The sequence below is a fragment of the Eptesicus fuscus genome, chromosome 10, assembly GCF_027574615.1.
Source record: "Eptesicus fuscus isolate TK198812 chromosome 10, DD_ASM_mEF_20220401, whole genome shotgun sequence".
NCBI classification, from domain to species: domain Eukaryota; kingdom Metazoa; phylum Chordata; class Mammalia; order Chiroptera; family Vespertilionidae; genus Eptesicus; species Eptesicus fuscus.
This window is the reverse complement of record NC_072482.1, coordinates 9,392,496-9,411,807: the sequence shown is the minus strand read 5'-3', so window position 1 is coordinate 9,411,807 and position 19,312 is coordinate 9,392,496. Positions and strand designations below refer to the sequence as shown.

General features: G+C 55.7%; 1 protein-coding gene across 1 annotated transcript in view; it reads left to right on the top strand.

The window, feature by feature from the left end:
• KIF6 (kinesin family member 6) overlaps positions 1 to 19,312 on the top strand; it is a 389,490-nt gene that overhangs the window by 354,879 nt on the left and 15,299 nt on the right. The window contains exons 17-18 of the mRNA XM_028161152.2: positions 17,294 to 17,378; positions 18,992 to 19,127. Coding sequence (XP_028016953.2) covers positions 17,294 to 17,378; positions 18,992 to 19,127 — 221 coding nt within the window. The remainder of the gene's footprint in view (positions 1 to 17,293; positions 17,379 to 18,991; positions 19,128 to 19,312) is intronic.

Here is a 19,312-nt window from a genome sequence, read left to right as displayed (position 1 = left end):
TTATTCCAAACCAAGAGCTTCTCCAGGGTGGCCTGGCCCTGGAGTGGCCCGGACCTGAGAAATCCAGCACCCGGGACTTCTAGAGGAGAACAGAGGGCAGCCCATGGGACCCTGGTAACTTGATAATTAGGAAGGTTGGTTGTTTGGTGTCAGTGAAAATAAAGGTGGTTTCAACAACTGCTGATTACATCAGAAATAAAGAGCAGCGAGGCCCGGGACACACTGACCAGAGCGTGGCCCCAGGACTGAGGGCAGGTCAGCCTGCCAGCCTGCCTCCTGTGTGTGCCTCTGTGATGCTGGTTAGCGGGGTTGGGTGACTGTCGTGAGCGGCGCCGTGTGGAGGAGACTGACTGGTGAAGGCAGGCCAGGCCCAGGGATGTCAGAGAGCGTGCCGCCGGCCGTGTCAGAAGAGCGCGTGTTACCCATTCAGGAACTTGGGAGCCGTGGTTAAACACCGCTGGTGTCAAAAGTTAATTATATCTGTGATAATAAAAGCATAATATGCTATTTAGACTGGATGACCTTCCGGATGAAGCTGGGGCTGCGAGGGAAGCCCGGGTCCCGGGTGCCAAAGGGAAGCTGGTGCCAGCAGCCAGGGAAAGTAAGGCCTACTCTTGCACGAATTTCGTGCATCGGGCCTCTAGTACAATTGTAAGTAAATTACATTAAAAAAACAAAGGTAACAAATACCCAAAATCCACCCCTTCCTGATTAATTTACCACATTTTGCTGTCATCTCTGCACTTGAGGTCATTGACATCCGCGGGGTCTGTCTCATGGAGATGGATTTGATGGTGGGCTCCCCCTGTGTCTCCTTAGTCCACGTTCAGGACGTGGCCCAGGCAGCTTGAGGTCAGCATGGTGGGAGCATTTACACCAAGGAACTGACACATGTTATAAATGGGGGCTCCTTTCCCCATGGAGCTCGTGTTACACATTTACCATCACACCACTGGCACAGCTTCTGCACATGTGTGTGTGTGTGTGTGTGTATGTGTATGTGTGTGTGTGTGTGCGCTCTTATGATGACTTCTACCCGCTTCCTGGCTGAAAGCTCATGACGGCCCTCCTTCATGGCCTGCCTCCCACGGAACCCTGTCCTTTATAAAGTCAGTGGGCAAAGAAACCAAGGAAGACAGAGTGGGGCAGGCGAGGCTGGGCCCAGCAGCCCCCAGATGCGACAGCCAGGGCCCGAGGGGTCTCTGGGAGACACATCAATGGCCAGTTCTAAGAATGTCACGGACAAGCAAAAGTGACTGGTGGACTTAGTGCGGGGCCTACTCCACCCACTGTTTCAGGAAACAATGCAACAATGTTCTTCTTAAAATAAGCGGCATTTGGGAACGACTCTACTTGAACTAGATTCAGCTAGTGCCTTGAATTCCGTGTGTTTCCCCCACTTTGGGTTCCTGGCGACAATGGCACAGTGTTGTCACAACGCGGATGACACAATCAGCAGACGTTCTCAGTGCTTCACCGTGAGCCAGGCATGACTCTACGCTCGTGGCCTGTGTTTCCTCCTGGGATGCTTCTCAAACACCCATGAGCAGATACCGCTGTTGCCCTGGCTTTACCGTCAAAGCTCCAAGGGGTTACGCGCACCTGCCTAATGTCGCTCAGTTAAGGATGCAAACACGACAGCGCGGCTCCAGATCCCGCGCTCCCACCCACCCCCACACTGCGCTGCCCTCACCCATGCCAGGCGGGCATCGCGGGTCCACAGAGGGCAGAGGGCCGATGCCTGCCCTAGTCAGGGGGAGGGGCCACATGTGTAGAGAAAACTCGATCCAATCTCAGCTGTAGACACACATGTATTGTGCCATGTGTCCTCTTCCCACTGCAGTCCCCAAAGCAGTTCAACCGTGACCTCCTCCATGACCTCCCCACCCGGTCACCACATCGGCTTTGTCCTCTAGCCCCACACACCTCTGCGAGAGCACCAGCCCCGTTTTGTAATTATCCGTTTCCATAGCTATTCTCCACGCTAAAACGTGGGCTCCCAGAAAGCGGGATGCGTCTTTGTACCCCTGGCAGCCAGCACGGGCAATAAATAGGCCCAATCAGTGCTTCCCCAGATGGCTTCCAGACCCACACATCTTGCAGAAGTATAATGAGACATTGGAACATAAAATAAAATAAGTCCATTAAAAGCAGTGGAAGGAGTAAGTGCTTTTGGACCCCACAGCTGAGCAGATTATAACACACAGGCGATAAATTCCTCTCTCCCTTATCTAGCCGCGAGGCAGAAGGAGAAGCACCCTGAGTGCCAGTTCCTTTTCTGACAACAGGAAGCACGCTCACTGATTTATCCGCAAAAATAGAATTTCTCCCTGGAACCAAACGCAGCCAGGATTTATCCTGCAGACCCTCGTGTGAAGGACAGAGCGGCTTCTCCCACTGCGGTTCTACAAAACGCACGAAATGTTATTCAAGCACAATCCTTACACCGACCCCCGTAACGGCGCGAGCGGACACCACAGCTCAGCCCAGGAAAGTGTGGGTGTGCGCGGCCGAGGTCCTGCGCCAGCACCTGCTCTCGGTGGCCCACGGAGCAGGATGGAGCGGGGGGGGGGGGGGGGGGGGGGGGGGGGGGACAGCTCCAAGCGCTGGCTCCTCCGTGTCTCTTCTGAGCAGTATCTGACCAGGGACTGGCTCTCGCTCAGCTGCCCTCAGAATCCTACCAAGTGCCTGTGACTAAAGTGTAAGAGACACAGGCCCTGCTGAGCGGCTGTGAAATGTGTCAGGCGAGAGGGCCTGGCCATCGGGCTTCGGGAGGGAACTCACCTGAGGGTGTGGGGAGGTCACTGAGACCACCCTGGGCTGGGCTTAGAGAAGGGGCAGGACTCAGAACCCAAGTGGAGAGTGCAGGGAGGGGGCTGTTGTTGTGGGTGTGTGTGGGTGTATGTGTGGGGTGTGTGACATGAGTATGGTCTGTGTGGGTGTGCGACATGTGTATGGTATGCATGATGCATGTGGCATGTGTGGTATGTGTAGTACTAGTATGTGTATGGTACGTGTTGTTATGTGTGTATGGTGTATATGCGTGTGGTGTGTGGTTATGTGTGTACTGTGTGTGGTGTGTGTGGTGTGTGGGTATGTGTGGAATGTGTGTGGTATGTGCTATGTGTAGTGTGTGGTATGTATGTGGTATCTGTGGTTATTGTGTGGTGTATGTGTATGTCATGTGTGTTGCATGTGGAGGGGGAGTTGGATGACTTTTGGGGGAGTGGATTTGAAGCAGTGGGGGTGCTGAAAGGGTGAGTTGAGGGGTTCAGTGAGGACCTTGGACCTGAGCCTTTACCTTTCGACCAGTTGAGCCGCTGAGCATTCGCCAGCAAGGAGGTCTGGGTCAGAGGTCATGTAGGCAGAGAGGGCCCCAGGCAGTCGCTGAGTTCCCAGCACTGCCAGCTGCCTGGGGAGTGTCAAATCGTCTTCCGCCCCGACCTCCACCCCAGCCTCCCCCTTCCCCTGCCCGGCTGTTCCCTGGGCACACACACTCCCAGCCCAGCCAGGGAGGGCCTGGCCAGCTCTCAACGAATCTGCTGCGGGCACACAGGTCTGGGGCTGCCCCAAGAGCCCACACTGGCCACACGCCCTGCCCGCCTGGCCTCGCCCTGGGGGCTGGGTGGTCAGTCTGCGGAAGAAGGAAGTGGGGGGTCCTGCCCCTGAGAAGCTCAGCCCTCATTGGATGACACCACACCTGTCTCCACAGTTATCCCCTGCCCCAACTACTGTGAAAGCATGACCTGCTGGAACATTCCGTCGCCTCTATTACAGGCACGTCACAGGAGACAGCAACAATAACAACGAAGATGAACTAATTATGAACTAATGACAAGAAAAGCTCTACAAGCATGCCATTGGCAGTCCAAATGGCGTCGGAGGTTCCCCCACAAACACTAGCCTCCCCGCCCCCGCCGCCCCCACCCCACCCCAGGAGCAAAGCAGCCCCCAGGCCAGTCCCTGTGGCTGCAGTGCCACCGGGGGGAGGGGGGTGCTCCCTGTCCCTGAAAACAGGGCAGCCACAGCCATCCCCAGCGCCCGGGGCCTTGGGAGCTTGGGAGGCCCCGAAGCCCAGGGCTCCCTATTTCACTTCATGGTTCCAGAGAGTGTCTCCCAACAGCTCATTTCCCCCGAACAGAGTTCCTGCAGTGACCCCTAGTGGCGACCCTGCTGTCGCAGCACAGAGGCCTCTGCAGCTGCCACTTTCTCCCACTCGGTGTAAAATGGTTTAAGATTGCGTCTGCAATGCTCTTTGGAATTCTGCACCTGGTGACAACACATTTAAGAGAAAGCAAAAGGCCGGACTGTCATCCTTTACTCTCCCGGGTCACTGAGCACCTGCACCGCCCAGGCCGTGTGTGAAGCAGGCGTTCCCCATGGGCAGAGGAGCCGCTCCTGCGGCAGAACTGGGGGGACCCTGGCATCGCCCAGGGCGCGGTCCTCACAGTGGGCCCTGTGGGACCCCCAGGGTCGGGGGGAGAGGTAGACACTGTGCAAGTGGCAGGCCTGGGAGTTTCACCCGCCCTGATTCAACCCAAGCTTTTAGCACGTCTTGGTCCCTTCGGACGAAGGCAGATCGCCCCGGCTGCCCCTCCCAGAGCTGTGAGTTTCTTCTGGAATGTACCACGTTGTATGGTAACTGTTAGTCTCTCCTGTGTCTCCCCAACACCGAGCACAGTGATGGGCACACAGTAGGTCCTCTGTAAATGTTTGTTGAATAAGTCAGTGATATCTCAAGGATCAAATTTTTGCCTTAAAGACACACCAGACACCAGCCAAAGGGCTCTGGGCCCAGGTTCCAACAGCTGTGAAATGGCTGGTTGGGCCAAATGACAGTCGGTGCCCAGCGCAGCCCCTGAGCCTGAGCGGGCACCTGCTGATGGCGTGTAGCGTGAACAGAGGAATCTAACTCTCCCCAGCCCTCGGGGCACACAGTTTTACCTCCGTGTGAATGCAGGCTTCCTCAGGACGTGCGGGAACAGCGGTCTTGGTGAGGAGACGTGGAGGGCGTGGGTGGGCTAGCGGTGTTTCCACCTTCTCAGAGATGAAGGTCAAAATGCAGAACGTAAAGAAAGCAGCTGCCCCCGAGGCTGAGAGAGCCTGTCAGTTGGTCCAAAAAGGACTTGGGTGGCTCAGTAGGGCCGGTGACAAAGTCTCACCCCTGAGTCTATTCTAACCCCTGGCTCCTGTGAACAGAGGACCAGCTTCGGTGACGCCAGGTCCCTGACCAAGTTTCCAGGCTCAAGGCGGAGGCTGGAGTGAGAAGGCTCCCCACCCCCTTCCCTGCCCAGCTCCCATTGCCCAGGCTCCGGGCTCTGAGTAGTCCCAGACGCCCCTCCCGCCAACCTGGAGGACAGAAGGGCCCTGGGCATCAGCACTGGGGCCAGCCGTGAACAGCAGCTGTGTTTTAGTCAAAAGGGCCCTCACTTTGGACTCAGGAGACCCCTGCTGGAGTCATGCCTCTACCACATGCTATCCTGTGGCCTCGCTCCATTAATCGTCCCAAATTTCCACTTCCTTCTCCACACGAGAACATCTGCTCACCGGGCTGGCATGAGGGTTGAGCACGGTGTCCATGTGATGGAGCAGAACTGTCATGGTCTCGGAGTCTGAGAGCCGGAACCAAACGAACCAGACATCCAGGGAGCAGGCGCAGCCCCGGCCACAGAGCCCACCATGGCGCTGGGCCACCAGCACCAACAGGAACAGCTGTGGGGGTCCCCCAGTCCCTGCGTCTGCTCATGGGCACTATTCGTCCCTGCCCTGTGCACAAGCTCAGCCGGGCCCAGGACTTGGCCGCTGATGATCCTGCCACTAGTTGCCGAGCCGTTTTTCATCTCCCAAATGTGCAGAAACCACGTCTGCTACTTTGAATGAACGAGGCATTTGACCAATGTCCTGGTGGGCCCGGGCTGCCATAACAAATCCGTCAGGGCAGAGCTGTGGGCTGATGGCACCCAGGGCGGAGCAGCGAAGTTCCCGTTCAGAAAAAAAAAAGAAAAAGGAAAAGAGAAGCAGGGAAAGTGAATGGTATAAAGTCTATGAACAACCATTTGAGGACGATTCTGGAAATATCTGGCAAAACTGAAGATATGCAAACCCCCACCCCTGCCAAGTCCATGCCCAGGAGCATGCCCCCAGAGAGGTGTCACATATGTGCCCCAGGTGCTCATCGCAGCATTGTCTTCAACACAGCAAACAGTCAAACAAACAAAAATGGGAGACGAGCCCAAGGTCCCCAGGACGGGGTGGAGAGAGGAGCTATAGCTCTGATATAGTCATAACATGGAACACTGTAGAGAGTTCAACATGAATAAACTAGTTCTACGTGTAACACTGGGAATAAATCTCAAAAACACAGTGGTGATTGAAAGAAAGAAAATTATTGAAGACTATATATGGAATAATACCATTTATGCAAGTCCCCAATTTTTAATACTGTTTATTGGGGAGACAGAGTGGGAGCTTTGTACATTTTGTTGTGAAAGACAACATAAATACAGAAAGATGCACAAAACATACATGTACAGGGGTCCAGGCCAACAAATATTTACAAAGAGAACACTATGCTACCTCCTCTCAGGTCAAGAGCTAGCTATGTCATGTTTAAGGGGCATCTATATATATAAAAGGCTAATATGCTGTGTCCGACCATGTGACCAGTCGCTATGTTGTGCACTGGCCACCAGGGGGCAGACGCTCAATGCAGGAGCTGCTGAGCTGTAGTGACTTGGCAGCAGCGGTTTGCCAGTGACATACCCTGAAACCAGAGAAGAGGGAGCCCAATTCCTCACAGGGCTACATGATTTCACCTTTGACCCTGGGTTATGTTGTTGCTGGGGCACTGTCGGCCCGAATCTGGTTTACTGCACACTTGGGTTTGCGTTCCACACCCTGTACGACAGCAACTTTGCAGAGTGCCCTCTCGCACTCCGGGACCCCTCGGGGGATGTTGGAGAGCCGGTTTCAGCCCAATCTCTGCAAGCCAGGCCAAGGGACCCCACTTGCCGGAGGGACCCTGCTCATTCTGCAGATGCCCCTGAGCCACTGCGCCACCCCAGGTGCGGCAGGCCGGGGAGGGATCAAGAGAGGTTGGCTCCAGGGCGTGTCCAGCCCATCTCGCCCAGTCCCACACTGCAAGCCGCCTTCTAATTAATTTCCTTTCAATGTACATGAATCCGTGCACCGGGTCACTAGTTAAAGTATAAAGTGAGAATCTGAGAGCAGGTGGGCTGTTTCAGGGGCAGAGGAGAGTGACTGGGGAGCTCGCTGCGGAGGCTCCTGCCAGCTCTGCAACACTCAAGTTCAAAAACAAAAACTGAAGCAACTGTGGCAACTAGATTATTCAAAACATGGAGGTGGTGCGTGCGTGTTATTTATATAATTCTCTGAACGTTTTTGTCTTTAAAATGGTTTATAATAATTTCCAGAACTCTACAAAGGATTTGATTCCAAGAGTTCGGAGATCAAATAAAATGACGGTGTCAGCGGAATTGTTGTGATAATAGAGGTAGTAAAAAACGAATCCCAATTTGATTCTGATTAACCTTCATTTTCCTCACTACCGTGTACATGAGGATCGCTTTGCTTAAAGATGAAAACAAATCCACTCCTCATTTCTCCTCCAGGCACAACATCTCTATCAGGCACTCGGCAGCTAAAGCCGGTGTGCCTGGCGCGTCCGCCGCACTGGGATGTGCTGGGAAGGCTACCTTTTCCTCACTCTGTCCCTGTCTCTTTAATCCTCAGTCAGGAGAGTTCTTCCTCTGTCCCTGTGTGGAAGTTGGGCTACCCAGACTCACTGGTCATGCATTGTAATTACAAACAAAACCAACAATAGAAAATCATTAGTCACTTTACGTTATAACTATAGTCTCAATAACTCAAATTTCATTCAAAGATAAGACTTCTCTTCCTTCCCCAACTAAGGCAACCTGCCAGGAAGGTGGGATACAAGGTCAGCTCCTGTCTCCCTAAGTCACGTCCTCCCCGTCTGCTAAGCTCAGGTCCCAGGAGTGGGGAGGAGAAGGGAGAAAGGGCAGCGGACTGGAGCCGCTGGAGCATGGCTCTGTGCTTTCGGGGCCTGGTAGAGGCTAAAGCTGGTTCTTCCTCATTGGGGGCACTTTCTGGGTCCCTGGGGTCCCTCACTAAAGGTTCCTCACCTGGGGAAACCACCGAATTCGAACAGATGTTCACCCATTTGAACCTATATGGGTGAGGGTCCAAACAGGAAGCAGATGGCAGCCCTCAAATCAGGTGTTGTGAAGAGAGTTGAGTAAAGGTTTATTGACAAAGGAGAGAGCAGAGTGTAGGGAGACTGCCGCACCCCAGAGGTGGTAACAGCAGCAAGGAGTGAGCAGTGAGTGGGCGCCGGGACTCGATGAGGGAAAGGGCTGTGCAGGGCGTCTCTAGCCATCTGATGAGAGCCATGACCTTCATGCAGTGCATCCTGCTCAGGGCACCTGCAGGATGTTGGGGGCAGGGAGGGGGGAGCTACCTCAGCCTCTTTCCCCCCCCACCCTCCAGTCACTCCAGTCACTTGCCCATGTTCCCCATTGGCTGAGCCCGGCCAGGAGGCGGGGCAAGCAGTGGGGAGGGGAAGAGGGGCAGGAAGGCCAGTGTTCTACCAGCCAGCCTCCTGGGACCCACTGCTTCCCTGAAGAGTGGAAGAGGGTGGAGGGCAGATTAGAGAAGCAAATGAAATGCGTCCAACGCACAGCCCCAGCGCCTGGGGTCCACTGCCAGGCCCCTCCCTGCTAACGTCCCCTTCCCCTCTAGGTGGCCCTATTAAAGGGATCTGAGTCTTCAGTGAACCGCAGGAGAGTCTGATGGGCCATAGCAGCTCACACCGGCTCATGAGGCTTCTGTGAGCTTCCAAGTCAGGAGCATCGGTTGTGATGGGAGTCTGTCCCCCACAAAAGTTGGCAGCACCTTAACTCAGGGTTGAAAATCCCTGCTCTAGAGTTCCTGAGTGGGAATCAGACGTCAGCCTACTGTGCACGCGCGCACACACACACACACACATGCTCACACACACACACACACACACACACACGAGGACGCTGACCGAGCTTTCTGAGTGGTCTCCTTCGAGCCCTGTGACTGCGTTTGTGGGAGGAGAAGGACTGCCCCACACATCGCCCCAATGAAGGGCTTAAGGCAAGCGCTAGCTCCTTTAAGGAAATTCTCTTCAAAAATTCCTCTCGGCCCTTTCCAACGTTGACGTGGGTGTTTTGCTTGTCTACGGCCTCTTGCCATCTTACTTGGAAGATGTGCCCGCCCCACTGTGCGCTGTCTCAGACTGAAGGACAGTATGTGATACATTTGTGCCAAATGAGCATATTGACTGAACAAATTGCCTAATAGCAGATACGTTTTCCAAAAGTGGGAGGAGACAGTTTTATCAAGGATCCTCAACCCAATTCCTAAAAGCCCTGACATTTCTCTTATAAGCCAGTCAAGACAATCACCCAGCCCGACCAACCCTCACCGTTAGAGGCGCCTATGGGAGGCAGGGCCGGCTCCCTCCCACAGGCACTGTAGAAACTGTCCCCCGAGAGGCTGTGTGTGTCCTGAGAACACTACCGACTGGCTGCATCCCGTGTGACAGCGACGTGACTGGGTTTGGGGGGTGCCAGGGTTCCTGCTAGCCTCTCTCTGAAAAGCCACGGAGACTGGGCCCTGTGGTGAGGCTGAGGTACCAGAGGGTAGAATTTCGAGGGACTCAGACTTCAGTTCAGATGCGAGCATGCCTCCGTGTGTGTGTGTGTGTGTGTGTGTGTGTGTGTGTGTGTGTGTGTGAGAGCGAGAGAGAGAGAGAGAGAGAGAGAGAGAGGTGAGGAGACCACAGTGGGATGGAAAGCCGGCGGGAGCAGCCTCAGCCCAGACTGGCCTCTGGGGGCCAGAAGCCTCGGAGAGCGTCCCCAAGCCAGGCTCTAAGCGGCTGCCACCAGAGAAATGCTGACTAGAAGCCAAGAGATGGGTCTGGGGTTCAAGCAGAAAGGACGGTGAAGAGACAGGAGGGAGTGAGAGCTTCGGAAGAAACCTAAGGGAGGCTGCAGCGAGTAGCAGGACCAGCAATGGCTTTCCTGGGGCTGCCCTGCGCCAGGGCCTCCCTCCCAAGGTCACTGCCCCGGGTGCACACCGGCCTCTATGTGGTCCGCAGCCTCCTCAGGGACAGATGGGGAGGGGAAGGAGCAAATGCTGGGGAGAGGCCGCCTCCCGGGGCCATGACCTTGGGCACAGCAGCCCAGAGCAGAGGCAGGGAGGTGACTCAGGCGGGAGGAGATGGTGGTGGGCTTCTGGTAGGGGTGCCGGGCCTGTGTTTGCTCTGAGCCGGCGTACCTAAAGATTCCGATGGAGCGAAAGCAAGGGGTGTCCCCCTGTGGTTGCGGCGGTGAGTGTGCCGGGGCAGCGATCAGCCACAGCCAGTGTCTGCAGGGCGTCCATCACCCCGCGAGTCCCGCCGGCCCTGGGCAGCTGTGCTGTTCCGCAGAACCAACACCAGGATGGATGGTGGCACTGAGCGCCCGTTAGCATGCGATCACTTCAGCTGACAATAAATTTGAGCCATTAGCCAGGAAATGGTCTGGTTGGGAAGCCAGAGTCTTTGCCTCTGAGCCGCTGCCCATTGTGGCAATTGAGCCACCTACACCATTCATCTCCGCATGACAGACACTTGGACTTCTCGGACAAGGTGGGCTGCGTGAGCTCCAGTCTGTGAGGCAGCTGAGCCCACGGAGGCCCCAAGAGGGTGCCCAGCGCGGGAATCACTAGGCAGAGAGCGGAGGCGACCAGCTGATGCCGCCCTGGCTCCCAGGTCCGTCTGCCACAGGCAGCCACGTCCTCACGCCTGCTCCCACGCAGGGCGCTGGCCAGAGGAGGGCCGTGTTGGGCCTGTGGCCTTTGCTCTGTGGAAACCCCCAGGCCCCTCCCCTCCGGCGCCTGGTTGAAATGTCAGTGTTGTCTCCCTCAGGATGCCTCGCACGCAGGCACGGAGGGAGCAGGCTGTCCCTGGGCATCGGGGGCTGAACCTGGGCGGCGGGCTCCAGCAGGCGCGCTGCAAATGCCAGGGGGCCAGGGGGCAGCGTGGCTTTGTTGGTAAAGGGCAGCCTTCACAGGCCGGCACTGGGGAGGAAACTGAGGCTTTGTCTCAGCCCGGGCCCCAGATCTGAAAGGCTTTCACGGGAAAGAGCATCACCTTCAAATACCAAGGATAAGTCAATACCGACTTCAATGATCTGCCCGGCTTCCTTCATTATCGGATTCACAGACGGAGGAAAAGGCAGCGGCTTTGAAGTCGGATGGAGCCGGGTCCTGAGCTCAGCTCTGCTCAGCAGTGGTGCGAGCCTGGGCAGGTTCCTCCCCCGCAGGACTCAGCTTCCCCCTCTGCAGTGGGGCTGCGATGATTAGATAAGACACGGAAGCCCCCGACCCATGGACAGCCACACAGTGGGCATCATCGTTCAGGTTTACCCACCACCTACCAGGCCACGTGCAGGCCGCTCCAGCCCAGACAGGGTGGCTTTCCTGCTGCCAACCCTGGGGCCCTTGTCTCCACAGGGGCTCCCAAAGGCCTGGCCGGGGGACAGGGGCAAGAGGGCGTGCCAGCTCCTACGCCACCCTGCCTGGGCCTTGGCATTCTTGACCTCTCCTGCCTGAGTGCTTGCATGGAAACAGGGCTCGGAGCCTCGCGCGGCGTTTCTTACCCAGGGGCGAGCATCAGAACTCACCAGGGAAAGAACAGAAACCAAGATTAATTCACCATTCACTCGTTATTTCACATTCACTCATTCCTTTTTTGTTGCTTCAACTTTATCAGTTCGTTTTTCCTTTCAGAATAGTGTAACCTGATCATTAACGCCTGTGTTGTTCATCCGGATTTCTAAGATTCTAGAGTCTCTCACATGACAGTTTATTTTAGATTTTTGTTGACTCAATAAGAGCACATGTTATTATCTTTGTAGGAGATTTCTACTGATGGCACTAAATCAACCTTATTGATGATACCATTCCCTCTCTGTATGTAATTATTGATTACCTAATTTAAATTATGTGACAAAGACCCAGCGGTAATGTGCCCGTCAATTCTTCCTTGCTTGTCTTGGGTTTTGCTTATTTAGCTACTATAGTGTTTACCAAATAAATGCTTATGGCTATAAATACTCTGATTTTAAAAAAGGAAAAAAGAATTCACCAGGGCACCTACCAGCAAATCCTAACTCGGTAGGCCAGGAGTGGGCCCAGCTGTCTGTGCTTCTGCGGGCTCCTCCGATGATTCTCACGTGCACCCAGGGAGAGCCCGGACCACAGAAATGCGGTTCTGCACATTTAAAGAGCTAAATAACTGCACCGGAGAGTTTGGGGGTGGAGTATGTGGGTGTGTGAGTGTGTGTGTGTGAGTGTGTGTGTGTATGTGTGTGTGTGTGTATGTGTGTGTGTGTGTGTGAGTTCATGTGTGTGTGTGTGTGAGTGCATGTGAGTGTGTGTGTGAGTGCATGTGTGTGTATGTGTGACTGTGTGTGTGTGCATGTGTGTGTGAGTGTGTGTGACTGTGTGCGTGTGTGTGCATGTGAGTGTGTGTGTGAGATGTGTGTGAGTGTGTGTGAGTGAGTGTGTGTGTGTGTGTGTGTGTGTGTGTGAGTGTGTGACTGTGAGTGTGTGAGTGTGTGAGTGAGTGTCTGTGTGTGTGATTGTGTGAGTGTGTGTGTGTGTGAAGTGTGTGTGTGTGTGAGTGTGTGTGTGTATGTGTGTATGTGCATGTGTGTGTGAGAGTGTGTGAGAGTGTGTATGTGAGTGTGAGTGTGTGTGTGTGTGTGTGAGTGTGTATGTGTGTATGTGTGTGTGAGTGTGTGTGACAGTGTGTGAGTGTGACAGTGTGTGTGTGTGTGTGTGTGAGTTGTGTGTGTGTGTGAGTGTAAGTGTGTATGTGAGTGTGTGTGAGAGTGTGTGTGAGTATGAATGTGTGTGTGTATGTGTGTGTGTGAGTGTGTGTGTGTATGTGAGTATGTGAGTGTGTGTGAGAGTGTGTATGAGTGTGTATGTGTGTGTGTATGTGTGTGTTTGAGTGTGTGTGTGAGTGAGTGAGTGTGTGATGTGTGAGTGTGTGTGTGTGTATGTGTAGGGGAGTTTGAGTGCAATCATGCCAGGGAGGAGGGGCACACAGGAGTCTGGCCTTCCCAGCAAGGGCCCCTGTCCTCCTTGTGCTGCTAGTTCCCAAAGACCTGACACTTCAGAGCAGGGACCGTGTGTGCCCTGTTTGAAGTTTCAGTCACTGTCTGACGGCTCGGGGCTTCCTCCGTGTGTGGCATTCAGATCCACGGCCGCTGGCATGAAACCTTCCCTCCTCGCTTTTGTGTTGCTTTGGAGCCGGCTGCCCTACAGACTCACTCGGGGCTGTGACCTCCTATGCCCTGTCCCAGCCGGAACCCTGTGCCTGAAAGGAGGGCTCCCTGTGCCTCCTGTCAGGTGACTGGAGGGCCTGTCCCTGGCCACAGTCCCAGTGGGCATGGAGACATACAAAGCCCTAATGCCCTTTGGTGACTGCCCCCCCTCTGCTCAGCGCTTTTGTTCACTTCCTTTGAGCTCCCAGCCCCTATTTGCCTTCAGAAAGGATGGTGAGCCAAGCTCAGAAAGCAGCAGGAGCAGCCAGGGGCTGTCTCCTGGTGGGTTACAAAGCATTTCACTAAGCAAACATCACCTTTGGCAAGAGGCCCCTTTGGTTGTCATGACAACGGGGATCGCTTGTGTCTTGGGGGTATGCTGTGCCCTCCTTCTGTCTGCCCAAGGTCCCATGCCCCAGCTCTCTCTCCCGGATCCTTTCAACAGCCCTCGGCATCCTGGCGCCACCTCACATTAACGATTCTTCACTTCGGAGCAGCTTTGTCTTGCTCAGCAAAGAAACCGCTTGGCTTAGATATCAAAGGACCAGATCAAGCTATTCCTCTACTCAAAACCCTCCAGCCTCTGGCCTCTCTCAGAGCCGACGTCCTTCCCATGACCTACAAGGTGCTATGTGACTGGGCCTCCTTACTGGCCTCCGCTCCCACCACTCTCCCTCTCCCTGTGTCTGCACGCACAGTGTGTGGGGTGGCAGAGGATCGGGAATGGGAAGAGGAGCTTTAGGGGTCTCTCTGGAGCCCCAAAATCATGCCAGGTAGGAGGGAGCACACTCCAGAATGCTGGCCTTCCCACCGTTCTCCAGATGCACCAGCAGACACACCGCAGGCTCTTTGCACGTGCGCCTTTCTCCCTCCTCTGAATTCTGCACGCCCTTCTCTCTCTTCGTTCAGGTCCCTGCTCAAGTGCCCCTCTCCAGAGAGGCCCCTGACTTCCCGCCTCACGTGGCTGCCCTCCAGCCTGTGTCCAGCTTTCTCTCTCCTCTCGGCAGCTCTCAGCCCCTGGCGTTCTACATAGACTCGGTTTCTGATGGTCTAATGTCTGCCTTCCCAGGAGGTGGCCCTGGCACAGGAGCGGGCCCGTGTCCACTCTCATAAACATTGGTGACGGGAGTGACAAATGGATTCAGAGCCTGGCTCTGCTGTAGGGTAGCTTTATGGCACTGAGCAAGCCACCGGTCACCCTGAGCCTCAGTCTCCTTGTCTGGAAAACGGAAGGGATGAGACCCGCCCGCTGGAGTGACGAGAATAAGTGAGGTGGCACGGTGAGTGGGGCCGAGGGCATGCCCCACCCAGGGTGGCCGACGTGGTCTCCATTCTTGTTCAGCTGCGTTCAGGATGCTCTCCTTGCCCTGGGCTCCCGGACACCCTCGGGCGTCCAGGGCACCTGTAACTCGTATCTGCCAGGGAGACCCACAAGGTGCCCCAGGAGAAGACAGGCAGCCACGGGGGAAGCGGGAGCCCCTCTCCTGCCCAGGGCCCTGCACGCACACTGGGCAGCCTGCCCGGCTCGGCCTCCCCTGCCCTCTGCTTTGCATGAGGCCCCTAGAGACTGCCTGGGGGGCAGGGCGCCTGCGGAGACGTCCCTGTGCAGCCAGGAGCCCTGCCTCCAGCGGCTGTCAGGCCGTGTGGCTGCAGAACGCCCAGCAGTCACCACAAGGGCAGGGCCTTCATGAACTTCTCAGGGGTTCTCCGGTGCGGGCTCCGCAAGGAGGAAGGAGAGCCACAGCTTTTCTTTGTAAGAGGCTGGACGACACAGGTGCCTGTTTGAGAAACTGTTCAGAGAGGACTATTCTGTCCCCGTCCAGTCCTGCCATTACCCGTTTGTCGGTAAGATACTTTCTTCAGTTCCTCACGTCTGACCTTCTTCAGAGGACAAGGGCCATGGACCCAGGAGGCGCCAGTGCACCCTGTCCGTGGAGTGTGAACAACGCACTGGGGACACAGCACAGGGCCCGCCCGGCCTCGGAGGGGCTCCGGCGCCGGTGCTGGGGGCCCGTGGCCGCGTGGCCGGGCAGTCTGGCTCCTCAGGGCCCGTCAGGCGCCCCAGCGTGGCCCACCGTGGAGTCCTCAGCTCGGGAGTCTGCGGCATCTGCATCTCCTGTGTCTCAATGAGGAGTCAGACACTGCTCGGTCACTTCACAAGTGACGGTTGTCATTTGAGGCAAGGGAGAGAAAGTAGCTGGTGCCTGGAAGATACAGCACAGACTCCTAACCCACGTAGCACGTTGATCGATGAGACCCATGAGGACAGGAAGAGCAGCCAAAGGGAAAAATAAAGACCTCTCGGCAGGCTAACCCCCCAATAAGTGGGGGGTGTTGCATTTGTGATCAAAAGGACAATCACACTGAAATAGGATGTTTTGACAACCACTCATTAAAATATGAAAATGTTTAGCCCTAGCCGGTTTGGCTCAGTGGATAGAGCGTCAGCCTGCGGACCAAAGGGTCCCGGGTCCGATTCTGGTCAAGAACATGTACCTCAGTTTGTCTCACATCGATGTTTCTCTCTGTCTTTCCCTCTCTCTTCCACTCTCCCTAAAAATCCATGGAAAAATATCCTCAGGTGAGGATAAATAAAATAAAAATATGAACGTGTTTAAACTGACCTCAAGCTTACTGATGGCCAATGACAACCTGACGGGGCCGTGACATTGACAAAGCGGCTGGACTACAGTCCCGGGACACTGCCTGGAATAAACACTTAGCTCTTTGGAACCAGCTCTGTGCCTTGTCAGCTTGTGACCTTGGGTTATTCACAGCCCTCTCTGAGCCTCCGAATCTAATGGAAATGAGATGGCAATGCCTTCCCTGATCGGTTTTTTGAGGATCAGTAAGAAGGTGTGGTGAGCACTTGGCAGAACTGGGCATCAAGAAGGCACTCAATCAATGGTCGTTGTTGGTATCCACCTGCTATGGAAATAAAGGCTTAAAGCCGTCACTGCCAGGAGAGCCCTGCCCCTTGCAGGCCTGTCTACTGTGTTCTGTCCAGACTCGGGCTCTAGACTTAAGATCAGCTAGAAAACAACTGTCGCTGAGTCCTTGATGAGGGAAGAGTGGGCCTGAGAATAAAGCTCCAAGCACACATGGCATTCTGTTGTTGTTGTTGTTGTTGTTGTTGTTAAGATATTTAAAGAACCAGCAAATTAGAAGGAGGACATGCTGTGTTCTTGCAAAGATCCAAAGTAGAGGTGAAAGAAGTTAGTGTAATAGCTCTCAGCTCAAAGGAAAAGGAAACAGAGCTTGCCAGTCAGCATGGCTCAGTGGTTGAGCATCGACCTATGAATCAGGTCACGGTTCGATTCCCAATCAGGGCACATGCCCAGGTTGCGGGCTTGACTCCCAGTGGGGACACAGCCCTCCCCACGGCCTGGCCACGCTCCGGTCATGGGCAGGGCATCTGAGAGTGGGTCTCAGCTCTGGGTGCACTGCCTGGGTTAGTCAGGCTTGGGAACCACCGCTTCGGAGGGAAGTCAAAACCAGGAGGCTAGAGAATTGGGCCCCTCGGCTGGCACAGGAAAGATGTGGACCGATTCAGTGGTGTCTGCCTGGTTTGCACAGGGCTCTGTATCAGAGGATGGGCGATGCTATTGTGCATCCTCCCTGGAGATTCTAGAGGAAATGCGTGAACCTAATAGCAAAAGGGCTAATGGGACGTAAGGAAGAATTCTCCTCCCGTGACAGATGTTGGGTAGTGGAAGGACAACTGGCTGAGCAGACTCACGGGGGCCTCCATCAGAGCAGAGGTCACCAGCCAGGGGAGGGGCGGACCAGTTCCCATCCCAAGGCCCCAGAGGAGCTCAGAGAGCCCCCTTTCATCTTGGGGTGCACCCTAACCCTTTGTCTTTCTTCCTCGTTGGGGTAAACCATGAGCCTCTATCTCCCTGCTCCAGGTATCGCAGAGAACATGCCCGTGCCCGCAGTGCCAGACCTGCACGAAGAGAAGCTGCGGTCACAGCTGGAGGAGGAAAAGAGAAGGTGCCCTTGCTTTCTCCTTGCCCACCCTGCCCAGCTCAGAGGGCTCCAGGGGGCCTGGGGCTGCCCTGGGCCGGCAGAGGCCGTGCCTGCCCAGGCCTGGAGCTCCTCTAGGAAGTGGGTCCAGCTGTTCGGTCCTGAAACAACTGGAGAGGGGCTGCCCCTGAGCAGGCAGATGTGGTGCATGAACCCCGGGCTGGTGAGGTGGAATGAGGAGCAGGAAGAGTATCAGGAAGGGAGAGCTGGAGGCTGTTGGCACCTCCTCCCCACAATCCCAGGCTGAGGCTGCAGGAGCAGCCAGTCCTGTCTACTGCTGCCACCTGGGGGAGCCAAGAGATATGACCACGGGGGTCTTCCTTCCACCATCAGCTTGGCCCACTTCCCCTCCTGTCTCCTGATCTGTAAGGCGTCCTGAGAACATCAGACCCTCCTGCAGTCATTGAGGTCCCCAGGTGGTTTCCGTTACAGATTGAGCTCCCTCAAGCACACACAGACATGTGGCCATTTACCGACACAGCGTGGTCACAGAGTCTCGCTAACACTCCAGCCAAGCTCCTTAGCTCATCCATTCCTTTATGTGTTCAACACATGTTTGCGGTCTCCTCCATGCCGTGGAGAGATTTTGGGGAGCCCAAACAAGCCACCTCCTTGCCCCAGAAGTGTCATTGTGACACAGGCCACCCCTGGACTGATTAGGCATGCACCCCGAGCACACCCCACCACCCTACCCTCCTGAGACTTGAGAACAAGATCCCATGCAGCCGATGGGCAGGTCACTCCTGCCACATCCTCCTTCCTGAAAGCTCGCACTGCACTGCCCTCTGGACAGTGGCCCTCCAGGCCCCGGGTTCACTCCCCTGTTGTACTCTTTCTCCCTCGCTCTGTTTATTTTTCTAGTTCCTTTCAATCCACCCTCTGTGTCTATGCTGTCCCTGTCTTGTCCCCTTCGTCCACACTCCCAACCATGGGGCCCTCTCAGAAGTCAGGGTGTCTCTGCAGAGGAATCCCCATCTACTTCCTGTTGGACAACCTCTGACTCTGTGGCCTGCCCAGCACCCCCAGGCTCACGAACAAAGGTAGTGCCACTTTGGGGCATCGGCATGAAGGTGAGCCAGTGGAATGGGAGGCCGTGAAGACTGGTCCTAGAACAGAGAGCCGGTCCCCATCCTGGCTGCTCTCTTTATTAATTCTGCGCCACAGAGCAAGTTACTTAACCTCTCCAGCCCGAGGTTCCAAATCTGCCAGGTGGAGAGGAACTGTGTGCATCCATAGGGCTGTGCAGAGGGTTAAGTGAGTGTGTATATGTCCAGGGCCTGCACCAATGCCTGCCCCTTCGCGGGTGCTCAGTAATGGCAGTTACCACGCTGGGAGACGGGCCCTTCATCTCACACACAGGCCCACGGGCCCACGGGCCCGAAATGCCGCGTTCTGCTTCCCTGTGGTGGGTGGGAGTCCTGGCACCACACCCTGGCCTCGGCGGGCAGCGTGAGGGTCCCAGTCCTATTACCAGCGCAGCACTGTGAGGCCACGGAGGCACAGGTCCTGCAGCCGACAGCCCATCCACAGCCCTCCCTCCTTCCAGAGACTCTCACGGCTCCTGCCTGATGCCCCTGCAGGTATAAAACCATGTTCACGCGCCTGAAGGCCCTGAAGGTGGAGATCGAGCACCTGCAGCTGCTCATGGACAGAGCCAAGGTGAAGCTGCAGAAGGAGTTTGAGGCCTGGTGGACAGCGGAGGCCAGCAGCCTGCAGGTATGGGTGGCCTCAGGGCCCTGCTGGGCTGGGGAAGGGCAGGGCAGCGGGGGAGGGGCAGACACAGCCCCCTGGGGCTGCCAGGGGAGGAGGAGAGGGGTTTCAGCACACAGGCCCGCAGGCTCTCAGCCCGGTGTGAAGCAAGCGCTTATTTTGGTAACAAGGAACTCAAGTGATCTGGGCTC